At 38.9% G+C, this 11,445-nt stretch overlaps 8 protein-coding genes across 8 annotated transcripts; 4 read left to right on the forward strand and 4 right to left on the reverse strand.

The window, feature by feature from the left end:
* Positions 1 to 280: 280 nt before the first annotated feature.
* On the forward strand, positions 281 to 997 carry NESG_02149 (uncharacterized protein; the record flags this gene model as incomplete). The annotated part of the gene is made up of 1 exon (XM_053049759.1): positions 281 to 997. One exon carries the CDS (start codon positions 281 to 283, stop codon positions 995 to 997), a length of 717 nt encoding a protein of 238 aa, XP_052903930.1.
* A 188-nt stretch (positions 998 to 1,185) lies between these two features.
* NESG_02150 (uncharacterized protein) lies at positions 1,186 to 1,653 on the forward strand (the record flags this gene model as incomplete). The annotated part of the gene is made up of 1 exon (XM_053049760.1): positions 1,186 to 1,653. One exon carries the CDS (start codon positions 1,186 to 1,188, stop codon positions 1,651 to 1,653), a length of 468 nt encoding a protein of 155 aa, XP_052903931.1.
* A 132-nt stretch (positions 1,654 to 1,785) lies between these two features.
* On the reverse strand, positions 1,786 to 2,982 carry NESG_02151 (uncharacterized protein; the record flags this gene model as incomplete). The annotated part of the gene is made up of 1 exon (XM_053049761.1): positions 1,786 to 2,982. One exon carries the CDS (start codon positions 2,980 to 2,982, stop codon positions 1,786 to 1,788), a length of 1,197 nt encoding a protein of 398 aa, XP_052903932.1.
* Positions 2,983 to 3,136: 154 nt separating this feature from the next.
* NESG_02152 (uncharacterized protein) lies at positions 3,137 to 4,408 on the reverse strand (the record flags this gene model as incomplete). Its single annotated transcript, XM_053049762.1, has 1 exon — positions 3,137 to 4,408. The coding sequence occupies one exon, from the start codon at positions 4,406 to 4,408 to the stop codon at positions 3,137 to 3,139; it is 1,272 nt and encodes a 423-aa protein (XP_052903933.1).
* Positions 4,409 to 5,190: 782 nt separating this feature from the next.
* NESG_02153 (uncharacterized protein) lies at positions 5,191 to 6,375 on the reverse strand (the record flags this gene model as incomplete). Its single annotated transcript, XM_053049763.1, has 1 exon — positions 5,191 to 6,375. The coding sequence occupies one exon, from the start codon at positions 6,373 to 6,375 to the stop codon at positions 5,191 to 5,193; it is 1,185 nt and encodes a 394-aa protein (XP_052903934.1).
* A 187-nt stretch (positions 6,376 to 6,562) lies between these two features.
* NESG_02154 (uncharacterized protein) lies at positions 6,563 to 8,347 on the forward strand (the record flags this gene model as incomplete). Its single annotated transcript, XM_053049764.1, has 1 exon — positions 6,563 to 8,347. The coding sequence occupies one exon, from the start codon at positions 6,563 to 6,565 to the stop codon at positions 8,345 to 8,347; it is 1,785 nt and encodes a 594-aa protein (XP_052903935.1).
* A 786-nt stretch (positions 8,348 to 9,133) lies between these two features.
* NESG_02155 (uncharacterized protein) lies at positions 9,134 to 9,601 on the reverse strand (the record flags this gene model as incomplete). The annotated part of the gene is made up of 1 exon (XM_053049765.1): positions 9,134 to 9,601. The coding sequence occupies one exon, from the start codon at positions 9,599 to 9,601 to the stop codon at positions 9,134 to 9,136; it is 468 nt and encodes a 155-aa protein (XP_052903936.1).
* A 39-nt stretch (positions 9,602 to 9,640) lies between these two features.
* NESG_02156 (uncharacterized protein) lies at positions 9,641 to 11,410 on the forward strand (the record flags this gene model as incomplete). Its single annotated transcript, XM_053049766.1, has 1 exon — positions 9,641 to 11,410. The coding sequence occupies one exon, from the start codon at positions 9,641 to 9,643 to the stop codon at positions 11,408 to 11,410; it is 1,770 nt and encodes a 589-aa protein (XP_052903937.1).
* Between the last annotated feature and the right edge of the window lie 35 nt (positions 11,411 to 11,445).

Here is an 11,445-nt window from a genome sequence, read left to right on the forward strand (position 1 = left end):
AAAATATGCACTAAACAGGGAATGCTAAATAATAGAATGGTGCAATTATCTAGAACCGTTTAGTATACTACTATTCTCTTACTTTACTGCTTGTTTTTGATTTATATCTGATAATTGCACTATTCCCTGTATATATCTTGTTAAAAGAGAACTTTTCGCCTGTAGAAGATACATATTAAATTTCACTCCAAAAGCTCTGGACATATGCATTAATGGCGCCTTTATGTACAGCAGAACAAATAAAAAGAGCCATAAATGAAAATATTTGTATTTCTGCAGAATGCGATTCAAAATAATAGATGATACCAGGTCTTTTATATACGAGATAGAAGGAACAAAAACAATATCTGATCTGTACGAAGGAATAGAGAGTAAAGTAGGAAGTAAAAGATTCCTTTTCAAGGGAGTTCCAAAGTGCTTGGTTGAGAGGGCAGACTGTCCTATCATGGAGACATTCACTGACCTTGAATGCATCTATGCAGAGGCCTCAAAGGAAGTGAAGGGGCCGGTAGAAACAACTGTAAATACCCTGACAGATGAAAATATGGTGTTCTCTATCTTTGAGGTACCAAGTGATAATTCATGCCTTTTTCACTCACTCAGTGAGCTTTTGAATGCAAAGAGCAGCAGTGAGCTGCGGAAAATGGTTGCTAATGAAATTCTGCAGCACCCAAAGAAGTTCATGTCCTACATTGAAAAAACACCTTTTGAGTATTCCACATGGATAGTGCAGCCAGACATCTGGGGAGGTGCAACTGAAATAACCATTATATCAAAGATATACAGAACTAAGGTCACTGTCATTGATAATGCCCAAAGGCTCTATGAATTCGGAGACGAGTTCAGGTCAGTTGTGTATCTCTCGTACTCAGGGTCGCACTATAATGCCGTGGTTGCAAAGGACCGGAATGGAAACGTAGTGAGAAAGTTCCCATGTGGTGACAAATCGGCAGAAGAAAAGGCAAAAAAGGTAGTGCAGGAATTCTTTAGGTCATAGTATGCTTTGGTTCGCCAAATATTTTAGCGAAACGAACAAATCAGAAGGAAGATAAAAAGATAGGTTCTCTCTATAACAAGGTAACTGATCCTTTGAAAATAGATCAATAAAAACGAGAAAACCGTCATCAATCAGAATGTATTTTGAAAGACTGCATCTATATAACCTGGATTGATTTAGAAAGTATAATGAACAAAACATTAGCTTTAATATTTGGATTACTTATACTCTCATTCTTCACTTTCACAGTATCTGCCGGAGCAGAAGAATCTGCTAGCATGTCTTCTGAAAGTAGCTCTGAAGAATCTGCTGAGGTAACTGAGGAATCCTCTGAGGTAACTGAAGAATCTGCTGAGGTAAGTGGATCAGAATCTTCAGAACAAGCAGCAAGCGCACAGCAGGAGAGTGCAAGTGCAGAGACAGCCAGTGCAAGCTCAGCAGAGGCAGCCAGTGCAGGCTCAGTGCAGGCTGCAAGTGCAGAAAAAGCCGATGCAAGCTCATCAGAGGCTGCAGGTGTAAGTGCAGGTGCACAGCAATCAGGAGCAGCAATTAATGCTAGTGAAGAAGGAGCAGGAGCTGGCTCAGGGGATGAGGCAACCTCAAATCCATCTAGGAGTGGCTCAAAAAAGAAATCAGGCAAAGGATCTAGGTCTTAATTAGGTTACTGCATTTAATCGGGATGAAGTGGCTGCATAGCCCACCATCATAATAAACATTAATGTTTAAATCTTATATTCTTTCTTTCTATGCATCTTTGCACATGATGCCTCTCTTTCTAAAAGCAGTTGCTATTTCTGATCTTTTGCAGGAATCTGCAGATTATCATATTCTGTAGATACATGGCAGTTAGATGTAGTAAATATTGCTAGTCCGTCTGAAATGTCAGACTTATTTAGGTTCTGAACCTCCTTAAATAGATCATCTACTGTGAGAGTTCCCAAGCCTATTGAAAAAAGATAGCAAGGCACTTCTAGAAGAGGAAGAGAAAGTCCTTTCTCTTTCAATGGTGCAATCTTATATATGTCTTCTAGGACGCTTTTTGATGCTTGTTCTATTGTAGAAGTAAATTCTTCTTTGCTGGTATATTTCTCTCTGGGGAGTGAAAAATAGAGCAGTCCTCCCTCCTGTGTGTAGCTTAAGTGCGGCACTATTTTTAGTTCTGGATCAAGATTCTTCTGAATAGAGTAGGATATGGCCAGATATGCAGCATATGCCTTTATATCTCTTTTCCATGGAATTTTATACCCAACTAGAATCTCTCCATGGCTACTTCTATTCTGCACTTTATTAATAGGTTCTTTTGTGCTTTCACCTGGAATTTGTGCATCTGATGCAGCAGAATCTTTGCACGGAACTAACTTTGGGATTTGGAATGAATTTGCTGTCTTCAGTATCTCCGGAATATCCAGATTCCCTATTCCCACAAGTAATACATTCCCTGGAATGAGTGTGCTATTAAGGAATTTCTGCAGATGGCCTTTTGTGACATGCTGCAGAGTCTTTTCAGTGCCAAGAATTGTAGAGTTATGAATTGCTGTGTCCTTTTGCACTGCTGAGATAAATTTCTCTTTATGATCTGAAGATGTCTCTCTGACTTGTTCTATCTCTCTCAGAATTCTTGGCATCTCCTCTGTTATATTTTTCTCTGTAACTGGTTTATTTACAGTGGAAAGTAGCTCTTGTACAATCTCATTTGATTTGCTTTGCAGGCTGTATCCGTATATAGACACGTGCGTGTTTGATGTTTTCCCATTAATATGCAGTTCTTCTCTTATTCTTGGACTGATTTGATCGATTAGAGCATGCTCCAGAAGATGCGCTGTGCCATCCGGATATCCTTGTCTTCGATTTTCAATTGAACCTCCTTTTATCACCAGCCCAACTAAAGATCCCTCCACTGCCATTGGCTTAAGCAAAATGGAAAGTCCATTTGGCAGAACTGTCTTTAGAATTGGATGAATAGACGAAGGTGCCTCTGAAAGCATGCAAATATAAAAATATTTTGTACTACTAGTATAAGCATAATTTATTGAGAATTACAAATAAGCTATACTTAAGCAAATTTCTTTATTTAGCAGCCTGTAAATTATAGCTATCTCTATGCTGAAAACCCACTAGCCCTCTTTATGTTAGATTACACTATCTATTCGCATAGTTTTCAAAATTCCTCATAAATCGGTCCTTTATAACGTTAAACAGCTTTTTGTACTCTAGGCAGTCACCTCTTGTTCTCTGGAATATTATGAGTGTCTCTGCTCCACTTTTCCTGAGATACACCTCTCCTGTGATAATATTCTTGGAGTTGTCGACTGTTGTGAATGAAATAATATTTCCTGTTGCCTTATATGGAATAAGAACATCAGAAAATGCATTGCAGAGTATTTTCTGGCTTACACTTACTAAGGCACAGCTGTATATTCTTGTTGCCATTGGGAAAGTGTCGTAGCTTAAAAAGACGGGCTGCGAGGAGCACTCTCTGCCAACAGGAGAGATGCACATGTCTGGCTGTGTGAAGGCTGCTGCCTCTGCAGGCACTAGTTTTGCTGCAACAATCTCTGGGGATCTTACTAGACCATCTGGGCCCATATAGAGGTTTGGTGCTGCAAGCCATGCATTTTCACTCAGCTGGCTCAGGCGGATTCTTCTTTCTGGACTAACGGATATGCACTTTTCAATCATCTCTAGCTTATCTTTGCTGAGAAGGTTGAAGGGCGAGTAGTCTCGGAATGTGCTAATTCGAAATCTCTCAAACTCTTTGTCGTCTGTGGTTGGCTTCTCCCACGGGACTACTCCTGTGAGAAGCACAAGAGATACCATTCCAAATGACCAGACATCCACCAGCTCTCCGTCGTACTTTCCATAGTGAATATCTGGTGCCATGTAGTTTTGGCTTCCGCACTGCTTAGTAAGCGGTCTGCGCCCATTTACATCTCTGTAAATTGTTGAGCACCCAAAGTCTGTTAAGAGCAGGTTGTAGTTGCTGTCAAGTAAAATGTTTTCTGGCTTTATGTCTCGGTGGCATATTCCTCTGCTGTGTATGTATTTTATAACGGAAAATAACTGTTTGAGGTACAGGTGGCATATGTCAGCAGGCAAACCTGCTCCTGGGTCTATATACATAAATAGCTCATTCCTTGCAGCATAGTCCATGATTAAGTACGCATGCGTCTTAGAAAGATAGAAGTTCTGCAGTTTCACAATGTGCTTATGGGCAAGTGCCCTGTGAATAGATGCTTCTTTTTTTGCCTCTTGCTTTCGTGTAAGACTATCTGCAAATATAATTTTTATGGCATATTCTGCCCCACTTGGGCTTTTTCCTTTTCTTACAGTTGAGGTCGCTCCGTGTGCTATGATGTCTCCCATCTGGATGTTTAGAATTTCATTCTTTTCCTCTATGCTACCCGCTGACATGAAAATATTTTTTTGTTTTTCAACTAATTTATATCTAGATATTTGCACACTTCAGACTGCTGATATTATATGCATTTCTTGCTCTGCGAATGTGGAGACTTCTGTTTTTATGGACTTCATAAAATTTTTGGCATATTATAGTCTGCATAAGGATTTTTCTATACAGTAGAAATCCGTGCAGCACCAGGATATGAAAGAACTTCTCTCTATAGTAGATGCTTCTACTGTAGAATATAAAACACTATAGCCTTGTCTTTATTCTATAGCAGTTCTTTTTGTGATTATTTTACTACAACTGGTTCTGCAGCCAGGTCTATGAGAAGAAGCATGGGAATATATTCCTGTATAGACTATTTTCCTTCAGAGTATATTCGTATGGGTGCATGAGAAAATGAATTTCCAATGTGCAGACCTTCTGTGTATAAGTGCTTATAAAGTTGTTTTTGCTGTCTACATATTACTTTTGTCTTATATCTTTGTACAGCAAATAATATTTATATCTGGAATAAACAAGAAAATAAACACTTCAATATATTTTTCTATTAAGATAATATAGAGACTTTTAGAAAATACAGTCACTGAAAGAACTTATTTTGAGGCATCAGAATAGAATATGGCAATTAGTCTGCTTATTATATCTGGAGACACATAATTATATTTATGTGCCTGCCACATTAAGCACATACAATGCATCAGCAGCCATATAACCCGATATTTTAGAGAAAGCATGGATGGAAAGAATAAACAACCTACTGTATTTGGCTAAGTAATATACTTTTTATTTAAATATTATACCGGATACTCCTGGCTGCCTCTATAGAAAGAGATTTTCCCTGAATAAATTCGTGGTTTAGAAGCTGCTCTGCAGTGGGCCTTTCTTCTCTGTTTCGCCGCATGCACGTCTTTATAAAAGACACTAATTCTGGTGATGTATCTGTGTCTATCTTTATAAATAGCCTTCCATCTAAAAAGCTCCTGAACTCAGTATAATCCTTTGCATTACCTGTTGCATCACCTGATGTTTTCTTCTGGAAGTAGGAGGACTTTTTATTCGCTAAAAATAAAGACATTGCACCAATGCACCAGATGTCAGAAGATAGCCCATGGATGCTTGACACCCACACCTCAGGCGGCTTGTATGGGAATGTTCCATAGCATCTTTTTGGATAGACTTGTTCAACCTTGTTCTTTGGAATTTCTCTTGAAAACCCGAAGTCTATAATTTTATAAATAATAGAATTGTCTTCGCGTCTTTCCCCCATGACATTAGACAGTTTGAGGTCTAAGTGGGCTATGTTCTTGCTGTGCAGGTATGAAAGCCCTTTCAAAGTGTCCTTCATTATGTGCCTAATCTCATCTTCTTTCTTTCCGTTTTCCTTAATGGAGACCTTTACATTCAATGGTTCAATGAATAGCCAAAGCAGCTTCTGGTCTACGCCTTTGTGATTAATATAGTTACACCTGTATGTAAAATGTGTTTTCATAATGTGCGGGTTGTCAACAATTAGGGATATTCGTTCCTCCTCTGGGGAGTTTTCTATCTTCAGAATCACTCGCTTTACAATTATCTTCTCCATCTTGACACTTGGCGCGCTCTCATTCTCCCCCTTAATTAGTATGTAGTCACTTATGTTTCCTTTCAGCTCAAAAACAGCTGTCATTTCAGAAAGTCTAATAGGGTCTAGATCCAATATCTCAATCTTTGAAAATTCCAGGTTCTGCTCCTTTCGTGTTGGCTTCTTCAAGCAGTCATCCACCTCACTGTTGATTTGATCAAATAGATCATACATCTTGTCCAAAATGAGAGTATGCTGCAATGCCCCCATGAAATTATTTTTCCGTCTAAATAAAAAGAATATAAGCATAAAAAGAATAGAACATTGAGTCGCCACCAAAATTACAATCTTCTTTCTCTGTAGCTCTGTTTTTAATATTTTATCTACCGATAAAAATGCTCTCTTGCTCATTCTGCGCGTTTGTTTTGTTTATTCTATAATTTTTTGGGATTTAAATAGATTTTCAGATATTAAATTAAGACACAGAGCAAGAGATAGAAAAACATGAATAACAACTAATGCACAGGAAAAATGCCTCGAAGAATGAAAAACATAGATTTAACCATAGAAAATAATACAGTTGGAGAAAAAAATTTTAATGCAGTTAGTGCTCTACAGAGGAGAAGCAAGACAGCCAGAGAGCATTTCTGGTCTAGCAGTAAGCAATAAATATATTGGAACTGCATACGCAAGTGGAGTGATAGAAATATTCAGTAACCCACACCTATTCAGCCTCGCCAGAATTGACATAGGAATGAGGGACATTCAGACAATGGACTTTAACGGTGATGTCCTAATAGTTGGTTCGCTGACGGAAGGAATAGCCTGCATAGACACTCTCACATTCACAGTGAAAAGAGAAAAGAAAGAAGGCGTCTGGAAAGTGCTCTGTCACCGAGGAGACAGAATGGTTCTCTACAGTCTGGCAGAGGGTGGCTCAGAGGTATTCGTAAATGGAGAATTCGTGTATAGATACAATGGGTACATTAGTGCAGCATGTTTTGGCCACAATAAAGGAGAGTTTATTCTAGGAACGCATGATGGGCGTGTTATTAAAATAGAAAATGGCAGGGGTGTAATGGACATAGCCTTGAGCAAAAATAAAGAAAGTGCTGAGACTGTAATGGAGCTTGTGCATATTGTAGGCGATGAGTATGGGTGCTGCACAATAGAAGGAAATTTCCATGTGGTAGATTTGCAGCAGGGCGTGATCCATCAGACAGTAAATGTCAGAAATAGTTCTCTGAATACTATGTGCACAATGGGAGAGAAAGTGTACATGGCAGGAGCAGACTCAAGAATTATTTGTTACATGAAGACAAATAAACACTATATAAAGGAGTCCCAGGATGATGTGTGCTATAGTGATGCGCTATTTATGCGAGAGTCCAATGGAAATATAGTTCTGGCCTCAGAGTCAGGTGTTTTGATCGTCGTGCACCTGTATAAAACAGAAAAAAGACTCACTCTGCAGAAGTATCCTGCATATCCTGTGGCCTGCACAAATAACAAGGTGTACATGGCATCTGGTGAGGAAATGGAAATATTCAAAGTAGAGCAGCCTGAAGTTGCAGGTGACAGTATAAGGAGCAAATGTATTTTTAAGCATATAGCAAAGAGCCCTATACTTGACATAAAGTCAGTGGATACTCTTTCTGTTATCCGAACAAAAGAAGGCGTCAGAGCATACGAGTATGACCAAGAGAGTGCATCTGTCAAAGTAACCCTGCAAATAGGAGGTCTTGTACTGTACCATACAGTGATAGAAAATCAAGTCTGGTGCGTAATGGAAAAGAAGAAAAGGCTTATTTTAACTTTAGAAGATCTAAATAAAAGTAAAGGCACAGAGACACCCTGCAGAGAGTGGGTACTAAGTGAATTGGGAATAGACTTTGTTCCTACGCACATTGCAAAGGGAAGAAAGAATGGGGAAGTTCTGATATCCGGGTCTGACATAGTGATCTTTAATAGCATAACCTCTGAGTGCACGAGAATATCCTCCAAAGAGACAGAGTACTTTATCAGTCATATATTCGGTGACAAAGTATATGGGCTAGGCCAGAATAGAAAGGCAGGCCTGAAAGACAGCAGAGTAGTCTCTTTGTTTAGTACCTCAGGAGAGAAAATAGGAGAGACAGGCGTAGTATTTAAGACACAAATTATTGATATGCAGATATGCAACAATGAAGTATTTATTGTAAGCCAGAAGGAGCTCATAGTGCTGCAAGGCCTGGAAGAGAAGAAAATAGTAGACATGTCTGCAGTAATAGATGGTGCAAGCGTAAGTGAAGAGAATGGAGTATTTGCAGTGCAGAGACCATGGCAATTTGCAATGCAAAAGATTCCACTGCAGGTATTTAAAGAGAAGTATGGAAGAAGATAGATAATTACTAATAAAGAGATACACCGTACTCCTTCACAGCATTTTATCGCCATATACTTATTATATACTGTCAATAATTGCCTGCATAGAACTATTTCCATTCTATTCTTATACTGCAGCACAAAGACATGCTTAATTTAAACTAAATATACTTATTAATTGAGACAGAATAATCTACTGAGACATAATAACACTATAATCCATTGAGTGCATAATATTAGTCTGCTGTCATGCACAGTCCTTCTATAGGCAGAAATTCATTCAAATTATTAATTCAAACTGTTTCTGTCTGCATGAAAATATTCGCGTTATAATACAAGAAAAGAGTACAGGTGTATATATGCACAAAGACCAAAATATAACCAAAATTATAGAAATATCCATAAAGAGACAGACAAATAGCATAAACACTCAGTTTAGACAATACTTATAATTTGTAGTATAGACCAAGTATATTCATGCATACTCCATACTTATCACATTAACAGAAGACTTCTGTAAATTCAATAAAGAAAATAGCACAGCCAGATCATATGCCATTACGTGCAAACCCACAGGAAAACATATTGCACAGCTATTTCAATTATTTTGTGCTCTGGCTGTCTCCTGTAGTCCTAGTCTCTTTTCTGGGAGTTTTGCAAAAAGACTCTTAGGATGGTCTATTGGCAGATGCGTATATGGAGTCATTTCTAGCAGGAATTCCTCGTAATTTATAAAAGTATAAATAGTGCAATATAAAGAGTAAAATTAACTAGCATTTAATAAGAAAATATTGAAAGAGATCAATTATAGTCTTCTTCCACGTCTTCCTCCCTTCTTTCTTGTTCTATCAGCTGCAATTGGTGTGACATCCTCAATTCTTCCAATTCTTAGCCCATTTCTAGCAAGAGATCTGAGTGCACTCTGTGCTCCTGGTCCTGGGGTCTTTGTCTTTACTCCTCCGCTGGCTCTTACTCTTACGTGCACAGCATTGAAACCTGCAGCCTTTGCCTGCTCTGCAGCTCTCTGGGCGGCAAACATAGCAGCATATGGACTGCTCTCGTCTTTATCTGTTTTAACAATCATACCTCCAGTTATTCTGCATATGGTTTCTCTGGATGTCAAATCAGTTATGTGGACAAAGGTGTCATTGTGGGAGGCGTAAATATGGGCCACTCCAAAGACTATCTTCTCCTGCACCTTCTCAACTACTTCTGCTGGTGCTTCTGCTTCTATAATTTCTACTTCTGGCTGGATTTTTTGCTCAACTTCCATCTGGGGGTATAAAATAAAAAAATATTTTATTCTTTCATAATGTTTTCTTGTCATGACTTTACGGGTCACTGCACCTTCTGCTTTAGAAATGTGTTTAATGAGCCAATTACATACTGCGAGTGCGGAACAGAATTCTGCAATGCACATGTGAAATATCATATGGAGAATGACCACAAAAGGATATTAGTGACTATTACAGGAAAAATGCCTGATATTGAAATAAAAATAGAAAGCTCTGAAAGGGAGATAGAGAAAGAATCTCTTGAGAGTCAAATCAGGCAGTGCCTGTTTACACCCGTTGTAGAAGGTGCACAGATAAAAAAGTGCCCACATATAAATGTAGACAAGGAAATACGCATAGAAAGTGCCACCTGTACAAATTGCGATATAAACAGCAACTCCTGGGCGTGTGTGAAGTGCAGTACGGTATTCTGTGGACGGGAACAGTATGGAATAGAAGGAAAAGGACACGGAATGAAGCACTATATGGAGGATAATGAGCATTGTACATATCTGAAAGTGCAGAATATAGACAGCAATAAGAAGATTGTTGATGTGTATTGTTATAAGTGCGAGAGCATGGTAGGGCATGATATATATCCATACATAAGAAATCTCATACCAAATGCAAATAATATTCATAGTGAAAAGCATAAAGAAGATGCCTGCAATGAAGAAGTTGCAAAAGCAGATGCTGAGCCAGTGCTAAATACACTGGAACTAGCAAGAAGACTGAATAGCAAGACAGAAGAAATATCCCGTGATTTAGAGAAAGAAAGCACAACACAAATTATACCGTATAAGACTGTGTGGTCTGAAGGAGGAATAGTTGACCTAGGGAATACGTGCTACATTTCATCTGTTTTGCAGGCTGTGGCATACTGCATCTCTGCGGCTGGGTGCATGAATATGCTCAAGCCAATTTACTACACAGAATGTGAAAGACCAAAGGAGTGCTTTGGATGCCAGTTCAGGAAAGTGATTAAACAAGTAGACTTATCGCACAAGACTAAGGTTGAAAGCTTCTCAGTCAATAGTTTGTGCAAAGTGATTGAGAGCATGTACCCAAGATATGTCATAGGAACACAGCAAGATGCTTCAGAGTACCTCACAGACATGCTTATGCTTGTAGAAAGCTACAGTGAAATGGGACATTTTTCAGAGTTGCACGAGTGCTTTAAAATCAGACAGGAAATTCACATTGTCTGCGACAGCTGCAACACTTTTACATCGCAGGAGGAGATTGGCCCAGTTATATACATAGGGTCAGAGCAGAAAGTGGAGGAAATATTCTCGCCTGAGATGCTGCCTGCTGTATGCGAGTGCAAAGAAAGAAAAAAAAGAAAGACATATCTGACAAAACCCCCTAAAATACTGACAGTTGGAATAAACAAAGATGTAAACAGCAACGAAAAAAGGACTATTCCAGATATTTTAAATGTAAAAAGCCTACCCGGAAAGAATATACAATACCGGCTAGAGGCAGCAATTATCCATAAGGGCACACCCCAGGCAGGGCATTACGTCGTGCAGGTGCCCCTTGCAGAATGCAAGCTAGGGAAGTCTCTTTTTCAGGACTTTGAAAAAAAGGAGAAAGAACTGCATGCCAAACTAGAAGAAGAGGTGTGCGCAGAAAAAAAGGAGGATGACGCAGACGCATCATCTGCAAGCACCAATAAAAAGCACAGAAAGTGCACACCAATCACTCAAGAAAATGCGTATGTAGTGCACGACAACGAAAAGACAGGAATACAGGAGCTGCTGCAGTCTGATGCAACACTTCTCTTCTATAAATTATTCAATGAATAAAAATGCATCAGTTTGATTGATGGCAAACTTATAAA

This window comes from Nematocida ausubeli (genome assembly GCF_000738915.1).
Source record: "Nematocida ausubeli strain ERTm6 chromosome Unknown supercont2.5, whole genome shotgun sequence".
Taxonomy (NCBI): Eukaryota; Fungi; Microsporidia; genus Nematocida; species Nematocida ausubeli.